Genomic DNA, 13,878 nt, shown 5'->3' with positions numbered 1-13,878 from the left:
CCAAATGCCCTTAATCCTCTTCCCCTCCCCATCCCACAGCATTTGTATTTGTTTGTATGATCAGTGGCAAACCTGTACTTTCACTACTGATTCCCCTGACACATCTAATCTAAGGATGACCTGCTGCTTATGATGTAACAATGCAAGCAATCCAGAATTTACAGACATTTATAGACCACTCCCACACAGGATTAAAGTGTAGTATTTTGTCTCAAACTGCCCCACTGAAGAAGCTTATATTAGCTGGCGAAAACCCTCTCCCATGCCCACACTTTTAAGCAGGTTGCCATTGCTTCTTTTTATCTAAGTTGTATATAAAAATAGGAGGAGGTCTGTGGCAATTTAAAGACTTAACTGTATTTATTTGTAAAGGGAGTAAGATTTGCTAGGGCATACTTCCTCTGATGGGAAATGGGTGGCAACAACAACAACATAGTATTAATATTATTAATAATGTACAGTGGTACCTCAGGTTAAGTACTTAATTCGTTCTGGAGGTCCGTTCTTAACCTGAAACTGTTCCTAACCTGAAGCATCACTTTAGCTAATGGGGCCTCCTACTGTTGCCGGGTCGTCGGAGCACGATTTCTGTTCTCATCCTGAAGCAAAGTTCTTAACCCAAGGTAATATTTCTGGGTTAGCGGAGTCTGTAACCTGAAGCGTCTGTAACCCAAGGTACCACTGTACAGGGCTTTTTTCTGGAGGAACGCAGGGGTACGCATACCCCTAAATATTTTGTGAATCTAACGGGAGAAGAAACTAAAAAAAATAAAATATTTAATTTCTTCTCAGCGTAGTGAAGTGGCAGTTCCGTTGCTACCCCTGATGACAGCCTTTGGTCCATTTACTGCATTTATTTTTCCCGATTTGAACTATAAAATGGTGATTTTCTTGATTCAAAATGAGAGGGAAAAATAAATGCAGTAAATGGACCAAAGGCTGCCATCAGGGGTAGCAACAGAACTGCCGATTCACCACGCTGAGAAGAAATTAAATATTTTAATTTTTTTAGTTTCTTCTCCCGTTAGATTCACAAAATGTTTAGGGGTATGTGTACCCCTGCATCCCTCCAGGTTAAGAACGGACCTCCAGAACGAATTACGTACTTAACCCGGGGTACCCCTGTACTGCCTTTATAATAATCAGATCATGGTGCCTTGCCCTGACACAGGAATGTAAGAAGCTGGCTTATCCCGAGTCACAGGGCTCTTCAGGCCCCTACTGAGGGATAACGGGTCTTGAACCTGGGACCATGTGCTTGTAAGGCAGAAGCTTTACCGCCTCACCAGTTGCTCTGGCAAAGAAACTGTTTATGCAATCTGGTGAACTGAGTAGGCCTCTCTATGCAGAGCAGCCATAAAGTGCCCTAGCTGTGGCTAGAATGGGCTGAACTTCTGTGATCTGCACTGACAGGAGATTGACTCAAAACACACAGAGCAGCAACAGATGTTGGCAAGAAGACCTGGTGCACTTTGGCTTATGAACTGAACCACGAGTTCAAATAAGTTTATGCAAACTGAACTGACAAGTCAGTTTGAAAGAGAATTTAACATTGGTATAAGGGAGATATTATCCCAGCTAATTACAGTAATTTTATGGATGTCTATGACTTGTTCCAGGAGCATGCTTAAGCTGTGAATCAGTGTAAAAAGGCCAGCTAATATACACAACGGTATATTTACTCTCTTCTTTTTGACATCGTTTTTTTGAAATGCTTGAGGATATGATCACTCCTGTTTTAGGAGCTACCCCTTAAAAGGGGACTGCTCAATACTTTAAATAAATAACTTTGCAGGCTTCTATCATCTACATGCTCCCCTCATGTACTAAATATGATTTCCAGAGGTGGATGGAAGAATTGGACTAAATGAAAACAAGAAGTTCTTAACCCAAGGTAATATTTCTGGGTTAGCGGAGTCTGTAACCTGAAGCGTCTGTAACCCAAGGTACCACTGTACAGGGCTTTTTTCTGGAGGAACGCAGGGGTACACATACCCCTAAATATTTTGTGAATCTAACGGGAGAAGAAACTAAAAAAAATAAAATATTTAATTTCTTCTCAGCGTAGTGAAGTGGCAGTTCCGTTGCTACCCCTGATGACAGCCTTTGGTCCATTTACTGCATTTATTTTTCCCGATTTGAACTATAAAATGGTGATTTTCTTGATTCAAAATGAGAGGGAAAAATAAATGCAGTAAATGGACCAAAGGCTGCCATCAGGGGTAGCAACAGAACTGCCGATTCACCACGCTGAGAAGAAATTAAATATTTTAATGTTTTTAGTTTCTTCTCCCGTTAGATTCACAAAATGTTTAGGGGTATGTGTACCCCTGCGTCCCTCCAGGTTAAGAACGGACCTCCAGAACGAATTACGTACTTAATCCAAGGTACCCCTGTACTGCCTTTATAATAATCAGATCATGGTGCCTTGCCCTGACACAGGAATGTAAGAAGCTGGCTTATCCCGAGTCACAGGGCTCTTCAGGCCCCTACTGAGGGATAACGGGTCTTGAACCTGGGACCATGTGCTTGTAAGGCAGAAGCTTTACCGCCTCACCAGTTGCTCTGGCAAAGAAACTGTTTATGCAATCTGGTGAACTGAGTAGGCCTCTCTATGCAGAGCAGCCATAAAGTGCCCTAGCTGTGGCTAGAATGGGCTGAACTTCTGTGATCTGCACTGACAGGAGATTGACTCAAAACACACAGAGCAGCAACAGATGTTGGCAAGAAGACCTGGTGCACTTTGGCTTATGAACTGAACCACGAGTTCAAATAAGTTTATGCAAACTGAACTGACAAGTCAGTTTGAAAGAGAATTTAACATTGGTATAAGGGAGATATTATCCCAGCTAATTACAGTAATTTTATGGATGTCTATGACTTGTTCCAGGAGCATGTTTAAGCTGTGAATCAGTGTAAAAAGGCCAGCTAATATACACAACGGTATATTTACTCTCTTCTTTTTGACATCGTTTTTTTGAAATGCTTGAGGATATGATCACTCCTGTTTTAGGAGCTACCCCTTAAAAGGGGACCACTCAATACTTTAAATAAATAACTTTGCAGGCTTCTATCATCTACATGCTCCCCTCTTGTACTAAATATGATTTCCAGAGGTGGATGGAAGAATTGGACTAAATGAAAACAAGAAGTTAATTCTCTGTGTCAGCATGTACACTAGTGACCATGGTTTTGTCCCCACAAGGGCACATGTGAGTCACTGTTTTGATGAGCACATTAGTGTGTCTTATCAATATAAAAGCACTTCCAGGTTTATGTCTCCAAAATCTATCTTGGTGTGTCCTGTCCACATTAGTGGGTAGTGCTAGATGGGATTGGTGGGGGAAAGCAAATAAACTTCCTTCTCCTGAACCTCTAGCTAATGCATGTATTACTTTAAACCACACAAGAGCACTATTTGTCTAGCAAGCAAGCCAGCATTTGCTCGTAGTCTTTTTCTAAGTTAACTCCACCTGAAAAAGCATTTTGTTTTTCTCTCCTGATAAGATGCCTGCTATTGCTCTCTCTTTTTTTCTCTACTCATCCTGTAAATCGTTCTTGCCAAGATAATTTTGTTCCTGCATGAATAAAGCTGTAGAAATCCAGAAACTGTACATAAACTTCTCAGTTTACTTCACCCAAGCTGCAAGGTCTCCTAACAGGGATGTATTTTGCTGAGGCTGAGCTCCATTATGGACCTGCCTTCAAGTTTATTACAAATATGTGTGTTCCAATAGTCCAGACTTGCCGAAAATTGCAGTAATTTATTTTAAATGTATGTTGCTCCAAGCCATGAAATCTATTCTCTTTTTTTTCTGTTTAAAAAAATTATAATGCAAGTTTTCTCTATACTTCTGACACAATTGGTCACATTTGTGGGCATCTAAGGTGCAAGAAGCTTCCAACCAAGCACTCAGAGTGTAGAAGAAGCTCTCCTGCAGGAACCTTAAAAGCAGAACCATTTGCCACAAGGCTACTCATCCTGCCAAGACAGGGATGCATTTGTGCTTAAGGCTGAGCTCCATTATGGACCTGCCTTCAATTTTATTTCACATTTGTGGGCATCTGAGGTGCAAGAAACCTCCAACCAAGCACTCAGAGTATACAAGAAGCTCTCCTGCAGGAACCTGGTCCTGAAAGCACCTTAGAAGCAGAACCATTTGCCTCAAGGCTACATTACAATGTTTGGCAGGAAAAAAACCCTGAACCCCTGGTTGTCTTACATCACAGACCTTGTGCACAGTAATGCCGTTATCATTGCCTTACTAATCAATGAAGAAAAAGAATACAGACTGAAGTTCAGAGAAGTTCATTTCTTGATTATACAACCTTATCTACTTAATGGCTAATCTCATTTACTCAGAGAAACCTAGAATTCCTATTGGTGAAAGTCCATGTATATGTGACCTCCTCAGAGTATATAAAACTGGAAAGCAAATTAATTCGTCTAGAGTCATTTCAGTCACTGTTAGCTGGTGCCATGGAGCCTCTAGGGACAGTGACCATTTTGATGATCATATGTATCTCTTGCCTTGTTTTCCTTGCAGTCAGGAGCAGAACGTCAGAGAATGCAAAGCAGCTGCCACCTGGCCCACCTCCACTGCCCATCGTAGGGAACGCTCTGCAGTTGAAGACCAACAACCTGGCCCAGGTTCTCCAGGAGGTAAGCCAAAGATGAGCGCCTTCCTCAACAGCTGTCTGTTGATGACCGTTACCTGTTTGCAAGCCTCTTTCCATCTGACTGTTTTGGAAGGGGACAATCCATTGTCAGTTTGTTTATTTATAGATGGTACCATCTGTGTGCAGGGCACATTTGCAGAGTATAAGGCAACAGAGCAGAGGCAAGAGAGGGAGGGGAGGCATCCAGACCAGAGGAAACAAATAGCAGAATCGCTGTGATTTCAGTGGCACGGACTTGCGCTTGGCAGGGATGGGGAGCAGGGACTTGTCCCAAAGGCTCCACAGAAAAGAGGTGGACTTTGAGCAGGTCCCACAACTCCACAAAGGATGTTGTTTTATTGTCATTTTATTGTTTTATGCTTAAAATAAAAGCCATAAAGCCCCCTTCTGAATAAACACCTTTAAAAAGAAATAGTGCAATTTTCATACTCTTTTAGAGACAGGGGGTGGGGGCGGGTCCAATTCTCCCTCCACATATGGATGGTTTGCGCATTTTTGGCCTCTGAACATTTTTAGCCTCTGCTGGACAGTGTGGAGTTCATAGTCTTCTTGTATTTTGAAAAGCTGCTCCTTTATTTTCCCCAGAATGTGCTCGGTGGGAAGATACTGTAAGAATTCCCTTAGAAAAATGAGTGTGAGGGGGACATAACAATATTCATGATATAGAGAAAGTGGATGGGAAAACACTTTTACCCCCCTCTCATAATGCCATACCCTCCAACATTCCTCCAATGAAAATAGGGACATCCCATTCCATAATGATAATTTTACTATTTATAGCCCACACACCTTACTAGGTTGCCCCACCCACTTTGGGCAGCTTCCAACATATATGAAAACATAATGAAAACATTAAAAAGTAAACAAAAAAACACTTCCCTATTCAGGATTGCCTTCAGAGGGGGTCGGACAACTCTATACCCTCCAACATTTCTCCAGTGAAAATAGGGGCATCCGAAGGAAAAGGGGGGACATTCTGTAATCAAACTGGGATGGCTTCTCTAAATCAGGGATGTCCCTGGAAAATAGGGACACATGAAGGGTCTGTAATGCTAAAACTTGGAGCCTTCAATTAAAGCTGAGTGTTGGCAGATTTACAGCACACACAAGATAGTAGTTCTTCATACAGTGCATATTGAAACTGTGGAATTCACTCCCAAAGAAGTAGCGATGATTGCCTCCAACTTTGATGATTTAAAAGAAATGTTAATGAACTTGGATGATTTAATGAACTTGGATGATTTAAAAGAAATTTTAATGAACTTTAAGATAAAGCTAACCATAGCTGCTAGTGATGGTGCTGAGCCTCCAACTTGGATGATTTAAAAGAAATGTTCAGACAAAGTTCATTGAAGATAAAGCTACCCATAGCTGCTAGTGATGATGCTGAACCTCCACCAGTTCCAGGGACCTGCAGGAGGGGAGCGTGCAATTGCACTGAGGTCTTGTTTTTGAGCTTCCCAGAAGAACTGTGTTGGCCACTGTGATAACAGTCGTGGAATAGTTGGCCTTTGGTCTGATCTAGCTGCAGAACTCTTCTGTATGTTATTAAGAGTCATGTGGTTCAGATGCCCATAGTGAGTCTGGGGGCAGCGGGGCTCTCCATCAGCTATATGACTTTCTCCTAACCCGCAAACCCACCTAGATGTGTGTCTTTCGCTATCTTTTTTCCAGTTTAGTGAGAAGTATGGCTCTGTGTTCACAATGTATTTTGGAGCAGAACGTATTGTGGTGCTGCATGGCTATGATGCAGTGAAAGAAGCACTGATCGACCGTGGAGATGAATTTGCTGCCAGGGGACACCTGCCATTAGCTGATGATGTCAACAAAGGATTAGGTATTTTATGCTGGTTGACCAATGGAGGGGGGGGGACACACAGGGAAATCCCTCTATTCATGAAAATAAAGCAAGAAAGGTTACAAAGACAAATCATTGCATCTTGAGATAAACATTCCTAATTAATGTTCCCACTGGACAGTAGCAATAGATAATTAGCAGCCTTTTAATGGCATAGCTATATATTGGGCATTGCCATTTAAGAGAGAAATGAGCCACCTCATAAAAGTACTTAAGCAATATCTAGGGCAGTAGCGGAGAAAGGTGGGTGTGCTGGGTGTGGGCCGCCCTGGGTGCAATCCCTGAGAGGAGTGACATCGCCACAGGTGGCACCCCCTGGGATGTGCGTTGCCGCCCCCCCCGGAAGCTCCCCTCCGCCGCGCGCCACCTTACACCCACGGGTGCTTACCCCTGCCCACGCAGGCCCTCCAGGTGCCAGAGCAGCTAGGTCCTCCTCTGGTCTAGAGCAAGCACCAAAAATTAAAGCAGGATTGAATGAGTCTCTAGCCTTTAAAAATAATGGTCTGGGGTAATTCTGGTGTGGGCAGTAAGTGTGAGAGTTATGTGAGCAGAATTCCCTGGCCAGGATCTTGTGAATCAATAAGCTCTCCACACCAAGAAAGAGTTTCAAAGTTACTGCAAGCTATCATTAAATTTGTTACCAAATAAATAAATAAATACAAATCAACACATTTCACTTATACAACTAGCAATGTAGTCCAGTTTTCTTTAAGTTCTTTCTGGTTAATATAGTCCAAGAACTATTGCTTCTTCATTATACTGGCAGCTTCAGAGAGAGCCCCAGGCTTCAAGAGATGAATTATCAGTTAACATAAATATCAAAACATTGAAACCTCTTTTTAAGCTTTAGCTGCAAAAATGGACATTCTGCAAATGCAAACCTCCACTACATTTCATACACAACACACACACACAAACATAGCATTTTATGCACATTAAACACATATATTTTACAGTAAGGGCATGTATCAGAAGACTGGCCAGCTACTGATTATGGAATAAGGAGGCACCAAAGTACCAAGTCTCCAGGTGGTCTGGAGCCAAGAATAAGAGCCTCCTGCTCTTCCAACCTGCTTCTTCTGCTCTCCCTTTCAGTCCATCCATCTCCTTCATGCCAATTTCCTCTTCTGCTTTCCAGGAATTGTATTCAGCAATGGGGAGGTGTGGAAGCAGCTCCGACGTTTTGCCCTTACCACCCTGCGCAACTTTGGCATGGGAAAGAAAAGTATTGAGGAGAGGATCCAGGAGGAAGCGCAGTTCCTGCTAGAAAAGTTCCAGGACACTCAGGGTGGGTAGCCACTGCCCTTCATTGACATAGGCTTATCAAGCAGACCCCCTTAAACATCACAACAGATTCTGGGGTACATTACAACAGATTATTAACCATCAACTCATAAAGAAATATCATGGTGGGTACAAGCAAATTATTAAAAAATTTAAAATCGTAAAACACAGAACTAGTGACCAACACTGAATCAAATAAATTGACTAAAAACACGTGAAATACAAACATTTTCATCAGGTGATGAAATGCGAAAATTCTAGCTGGTTTCAATAGGAACCACATTCCAAAGCACAGGTGCCATTGTGCTCAAAGTTTTAATAGATATAATAGATATCTGCATTGATATGAAACAAACATGTGATGAGTGTGTGGCAATTTAGAAGGCTTCTCCTGATGGTCATAGTGATCTGAGCAGTGTGTATGGGACAAGGTCACCTGGTCACCTTAAGTCACCTGGTCCTAGGTCACTGAGAGCTTCATACACACCACTAATGCACTGAACTTATCTTGTCAATGTACTGGCAAACAATGCATAGCTTTCAGCAGGGGTGTGATATGCTGACACAGACCAGTTCCATCTAAAGCCCGGCTGCTGCTTCTCTATCAACTGCAAGAGTGCTCTGCAGATATTGTTGAATTCCAGCTGCTTTCAGCCCCAACAGTCAACAGTGGTCCAGAAGTTAGAGTCTAGCAGCATCTGAAGTGTTTTAGATTCCCTAGTTTTAGTCTAGAGTTCACCAAGGCCTGCACCACTGTGGTCACCCTTTCCTATCTAAGGATATACTGTATTGGCTGAAGCTGGAAGAAAGCACCTTGGAAAGTCCTTGGAAGAAACCACTCATAGCCACTGAAGATGCCCATGCCTCCAGAATTGTTGTGAGAAAGGCAGCTCCCTGTCTGACCACTGAGGCCAGGAGCCAGGAAATGGCAGCTCAGAAATTCCAGACTAGATTATTGCCTAAAACCTGTAGTGGGGTTGTATGAACATTTTTTTGTTATCCTTCCAGAGAAGCCCTTGGATCCAACCTACTCGCTCAGTTGCGCTCTCTCCAATGTCATTTGTGCAATTGTCTTTGGGAAACGATACAATTATAATGACAAGAAGTTCCTATCCATGATGAGCTTAATGAATGAAAACTTTCAGGTTTTTAGCTCTTCTTGGGGACAGGTAGGTGCCATCTTTTTAAAGGCCCTTTTCCACAAAGTCTAAATTTTCCTGCTGTTTAAATTCTTTCTTCCAGGCTTCTCATGACCCATACTGCCTTTCCTCTTAATATTTCTGTTAATGTCCTAGTTGCAGGTTTGCCATGGGTAACTGGTTAGCCACTGTGACAGCAGGATGGGCCACTGGCCTGATTCAATAGTCTCTTCTTACGTTCTGATGTTTTTAATTTGGAGATCCAGTCAAGGTCGGTGCATACAATGCCAATACCTGGGTCTAGTAACCAAGGTTTGACTTAACAGCAGCCCAGTGGAGCAGGAAGTAAAGCTTAAGCAGTTTTGGCAGTGGGGGTGGGGGATTTTTGCATGATTTCTCAGTTTTTTGTAAAGGTACACATAGGTGAAATTAAAAAATCAAAAAGTCTGCATATGACCTCTACAAAGACTCTCCTCCCTGCAAGAGAGGGGAGTGGTTGTGGCCGGGAGCCGGACTCCGCCTCAAGCAGGGGGCGTTTGCCCCCTGCCTCCCACTCACCTGTCTGGCACCCACACCCTCAGCCAGGCACCCAACCAGGTGCCTTCAAGGGGGGGGGCGTGTACAGCAGCCTAAATTGCTGCGGCGCCAGCCTCCAGCCCTCACTTTTCGTTGTCCGGTCATGAGTCACCCACCCTCCACTCCCTTAAAACAGGGTTCCAGTTTTCTTTTGGCCTTGCTATGGACCTTAGCTTGGTCACCCTGGTTGTTCGGGGGGCCTGGTAGGAATTTTTCCATTTGGCATTAGGCTTTTTGGTTTTTTCGCCTTCCTCGTAGCAATCGTCACAACTTTCGTTGTATTGGTGGGTAGGTTAGGCATTGGAATAATGTGTTGTGGTGTCGAAGGGCTAGGTGTGGCCATCGCCTGCGCATTCAATTTTTGGTATTCCGTTAAAGGAATCCGGCGGTCGTTTATTCTGTCCGATGCCTGCGTGGCGGGAGGCCATGGCACAACGCTCGGTGACATCAGGGGAGAGCTTATAGTTGGATTAACACCGACAGGCTCCACCTACTGGTGAATAAACCCCCCTTGTTTTTTAGACTCACCCCTCTCTGAGTGGGTGGAGTCAGCTGACGTAATCCACTGCCTAAGCCAATACCTTTTCACTTGCTGTAATCAATAAAGTTGTAGCCTTTTCTTGCCCATTAACCTTACATCACATGTCCTTGTGTTTCATTCCACTGTGCGGGGTACGGGTCCTCGAACCACAACCATTAGGCAGAGGGTGGGAAAGCACTAACTGAGGGGAACGGAAGATAATACAATGCAGTACAATCAATGAAGCACCACCCAGTAATGCAGATGGGGAACATCTACACAGATTTTCGAGGCATAGGCAGTGAAAATGCTGGTGTGTGGACCACAGAGTTGAAATGCACACAAGGCAACAGTGGCCAACGTTATACTGAAGCCCGAGTGTGGACAAACCCTGACTGAGGTTGGTGCCAAAGGGTCTCTTGTGGTGTTTCTTCTAGCTCTACAACATATTTCCTTCTTTGATGAAATGCATCCCTGGGCCCCACCACAAAGTGCTGAAAAACAACTTGGCACTCAGAGAGTTTGTTTTGGAGGAGGTTGAAGAGCACAAGCCCACTCTGGACCCCAGCTCACCTCGGGATTTTATCGACTGCTTCCTTATGAAAATGGATCAGGTAATCATGAAAACTCACAGAACTCTCCAAGTGGGTTCTCCTGCCACTCCTGAAGCTTCCCAACCAGCAGACTTCCATCCAGCTTCTTGTGGGGAATGCCAAGCAAAGAGATTCCTGCCCACACCCCATTGGAGTAGATTCATTTCCCATTGCTGACTTGTTCCTGCAGTAAGTGGGAAGTTCTTTCTAATGATTAGCCCTCTGGTCAAGGAATGTCCAGAGGAATGAGCTATAAAAAGACTTGAGATAAGATGTGTCTTGGGAAGGGAGCTGGTCCCAGTGGCGCTGCTAAATTCTTGTTATGTTGTACTCAGAACAATTGAGTTGACTCCACTGACTGTGTTGTGTGTTTCTGCAGGAAAAAGGTAATAGTGCATCCCATTTCACCATTGAAAACTTGGCCATAAGCACAGTTGACTTGTTTGCGGCTGGAACAGAGACAACCAGCACCACACTGCGATACGGGTTCATGATCCTCCTCAAATACCCAGAGATACAAGGTAAAACAGATGCGTTATTAGTACTTATTATTCTAGTTCTTTCCCAGATTTATGTGGCACAGGTCCAAGAGGTGGTTGTTCTGCCACTTTCCCCAGGAAAACCCACTGTTCATCGCTGAATGTTAATCATCGCTGACTGACATCAGCAGTAGACAGAAGGCTTTCCTGGAGACCACAGTGGGGATGTGTGTGTGGACAAAATGCTCATACCCATGCCTAGAAATCCCAGCAAAAACAGAAGTGCGGATGAGCTCTTATAGCTGACCATATTGCAAACCCCAGGATTTTATATACAAACAGTAACAACTTGAATTTGGCCCAGTAGTATAGTGGCAGCCAGTGCAGATCCTTTAGACAAAGGCATCACATCCTGCACCAGCTGGACTTTCTGTGCCAGCCTGAAGGGTAGCCCACAAAGGCACAACCACAAGGGCCAGGGGTCAAATGGCCCTCAGGATCAGAATCACTGCAGGACAGTGCCTCCAATAGGAATCCCTCTAAGCTGGACAATCACTTGCTCCTAAAATGTCCCTAAAGAGGAGGCTTTTGTCCCTCTGGGCTCCTTTTGGATAGAAATTGAATTAATATATAAATAATTGCAGTTATACTATGTTTCCCTGTTTACAGATGGATTACTGAAGGTGAGCTACAATAATTTGTCTGAATTAATGTGATGAGTCAATAGAAAGTTGGCATCAGAAAACATTGAAAGCTCCAAAAATGTGCAGGGGCTGGCAGGCACTCCCATGAAATTTCAATTGCTTCTATGATATTTCCTGCACTGGCGTTAAACCACATTCTTCCCTTTACAGAGAAAGTGCATGAAGAAATTGACCGAGTTATTGGCCGATCACGAAGTCCTTGCATGGCAGATCGTGGGGCAATGCCTTACACAGATGCTGTCATCCATGAGATCCAGAGGTTCATCTCTCTCCTCCCACTGAGCGTCCCTCATGCAGTACTCAAAGACACACCGTTCAGACAATATGTCATTCCAAAGGTCAGCTCTTTTCAAGGCTCTTAGTAGTAATAGTAGGTTGCTAGCCATGATGGCTATATTCTACCTCCATGGTGAGAGGCAGCATGCTTCTGAATACCAGTGGGTGGAAACCACAGGAATTGAGAGTGCTGTCTTGTTTAGATAATGTTGAAGGGCTTCCCATGGGCATTTGGTTGGACACCATGAAAACAGGATGCTGGACCAGATGGGGCCACTGGACTGATCCAGCAGAGCTTTTCTTCTCTTCTTATGTACAAGCAAGGGAAGCGTAGTGGGCATCTTGAAGCTTGGACTTCGTTTTAAACACCCTATTGCCTTCTGAAGCTGCCCCATCCTTCTCTGTATCAACAATGTACCTTCCTTCCTGTTTGTGCCTTCCCACACCATTAATTGGTTGTTATGGCCATCCAGCCCATTTCTTTGCACTCTCTGCAGGGCACTACCATATATCCTATTCTGACGTCTGTGCTATATGACAGCAAAGAATTTCCAAACCCCAAAGAATTTGACCCAGGACATTTCTTGCACAAAGATGGCACCTTCAGGAAGAGCGACTATTTCATGCCTTTCTCAGCAGGTAAGAGCTCTGCTTCCCCAGTTGGCTGCAGCCTTGGCCAGCTCAGGTCTTTCCCGTCTCCCTAATTGGCTGGTGTCGGGGCAATGAGGGGGAACCTTCTTCTTCCTGCAGCCTAAACTGGAAGGGCTGCCAGTTTGTGAGAGAGGGGCAGAGGCTTCTGGGTCCATCAGAACTCCTTGCACCTTTCCTGTGGCCAGCTGAAGCAAAGGAAATGGTGGAAAGAGTGACTCTCCCAGGAACTGTTCTGGAGCAGCACCTTTGCTCCTTTGGCATGATTGTCATTTTCTCCATAACAGCCAAAGTGGTTGTTATGCATCTTACACTTTGGGTTTCCTTTGCAGGGAAGCGGATATGTGTGGGGGAAGGTCTGGCCCGTATGGAGATCTTCTTGTTCTTGACCACCATATTACAGAACTTCACTCTGAAGTCCATCATTGACCCCAAGGACATCGATCTCACACCGGTGTGGAGCAGCATAGGCAACTTCCCTCGGCCCTATCAGCTCTGCATTGTCCCTCGCTGAAAAGCCTGCCTCAGGAGGACGGCACATGTGGAAAAGTTGCAGCCTGGCAAATCTTTGTTCAAAAAATCCGTAACACAATATCTCCTCATGTGTGGAGTCTTATCTTCTTACCTGACTATTTGTTGAACTGTTACTTTGGGGATCTTGCTAGAGACTATTGCACATTGAAGACATTTTGTAAAAAAAAATTATCTCCTTATTGATTATAAAAATTGCATGTCTATACAGACATTATGTCCTATCTCTTAACAGGTAAAAAAATAAAATTATATAAAATAGAAAATTTATAAAAAAATAAAATATAAAAAATAAAGAAGTAACAAAGATAAGAAACAAAGAAATCAAAAATAGAAGACAAAGTAATTTACATAGTAAAAGTACTCATCGGCACGATCCTTCCCATCCTTCTCATTATACTGTTTGATATAACATTCTTTTTTACACCGTTTTACATTATATAATATCTTTTCTTTCTGTTTTGTATACATTCCTTTGATTTTTTTTCTTTACAAATATCACTCAATTTCTGCTAATATGGAGTTATTTGTACAATAAAGTTTTACATAATTCTTAAATATTATCCGTTCTCTAGTTGTTTTTTGTTTCG

General features: G+C 43.5%; 1 protein-coding gene and 1 long non-coding RNA gene across 3 annotated transcripts in view; one reads left to right on the top strand and one right to left on the bottom strand.

Moving 5' to 3' along the window:
• The window catches only part of LOC307200780, a 189,086-nt gene that overhangs the window by 136,428 nt on the left and 38,780 nt on the right, over positions 1-13,878 (bottom strand). The gene's annotated exons all lie outside the window — the stretch shown is intronic.
• Positions 4,440-13,351, top strand: LOC307200306 (cytochrome P450 2C19-like). The gene is made up of 9 exons (XM_079948821.1): positions 4,440-4,663; positions 6,355-6,517; positions 7,677-7,826; positions 8,831-8,991; positions 10,495-10,671; positions 11,030-11,171; positions 11,984-12,171; positions 12,607-12,748; positions 13,090-13,351. The coding sequence occupies exons 1-9, from the start codon at positions 4,481-4,483 to the stop codon at positions 13,269-13,271; spliced, it is 1,488 nt and encodes a 495-aa protein (XP_079804947.1). The 5' UTR covers positions 4,440-4,480; the 3' UTR covers positions 13,272-13,351.

Source organism: Podarcis cretensis, assembly GCF_951804945.1.
Source record: "Podarcis cretensis genome assembly, chromosome: 1".
In the NCBI taxonomy this organism is placed as follows: Eukaryota; Metazoa; Chordata; class Lepidosauria; order Squamata; family Lacertidae; genus Podarcis; species Podarcis cretensis.
Note: the sequence above shows the minus strand (reverse complement) of the source record. Positions and strands in the feature narration are given on the sequence as shown.

Coding starts and splice junctions, on each gene's coding strand:
- LOC307200306 (XM_079948821.1), top strand. CDS start 4,481: ATGGAGCCTCTAGGGACAGTGACCATTTTGATGATCATATGTATCTCT. Junction 11,172..11,983: donor CAAATACCCAGAGATACAAG/GTAAAACAGATG, acceptor TTCCCTTTACAG/AGAAAGTGCATGAAGAAATT. Junction 12,749..13,089: donor TTTCATGCCTTTCTCAGCAG/GTAAGAGCTCTG, acceptor TTTCCTTTGCAG/GGAAGCGGATATGTGTGGGG.